A 391-nucleotide genomic window follows, 5' to 3' on the forward strand; every position below is an offset into this window, starting at 1 on the left:
ACCTGTTCGAAGTCCCAGACTGTGTGGGTAGGGCGCACACACTCCCAGCCCTACGGATCATGTCAGAGTTCCTTCTGATTGGGCCAAAGGTATGACTGACTGACCTTGCCCTGGTCTCTGGCATTGTGCTCTGGGGTTGGGCCAGCCTGTAGGGAGGATCACTCTCTCCCTCGTCCTCTGTTGGGATAGTGTGTGTGCCAGGTGAGGATGCTGGGACGGAGACCAGGGAGGTGGAGGGACTAGGACTGGTTGAGGTGCTGAGGGTGGAGTTCACAGTGTGGAGGAAGTCCACCAGCTGTCGGGTTGCTGCCTCATATGTGTGCCTGCTGCGCTCAGCCTAGAATATAAGGAGGGAGATTTAGCATACTGCATAATTATAAAATAACAAGAA

At 54.5% G+C, this 391-nt stretch overlaps 1 protein-coding gene across 1 annotated transcript in view; it reads right to left on the reverse strand.

Moving 5' to 3' along the window:
• Positions 1-391, reverse strand: part of LOC119590654 — a gene marked incomplete at its 5' end in the record, with an annotated part of 37,650 nt that overhangs the window by 19,837 nt on the left and 17,422 nt on the right. The window contains 1 exon segment of the mRNA XM_037939329.1: positions 3-337. Within this exon segment, the coding sequence (XP_037795257.1) occupies positions 3-337 (335 nt within the window).

Source organism: Penaeus monodon, chromosome 27, assembly GCF_015228065.2.
Source record: "Penaeus monodon isolate SGIC_2016 chromosome 27, NSTDA_Pmon_1, whole genome shotgun sequence".
Classification (NCBI taxonomy): Eukaryota; Metazoa; Arthropoda; class Malacostraca; order Decapoda; family Penaeidae; genus Penaeus; species Penaeus monodon.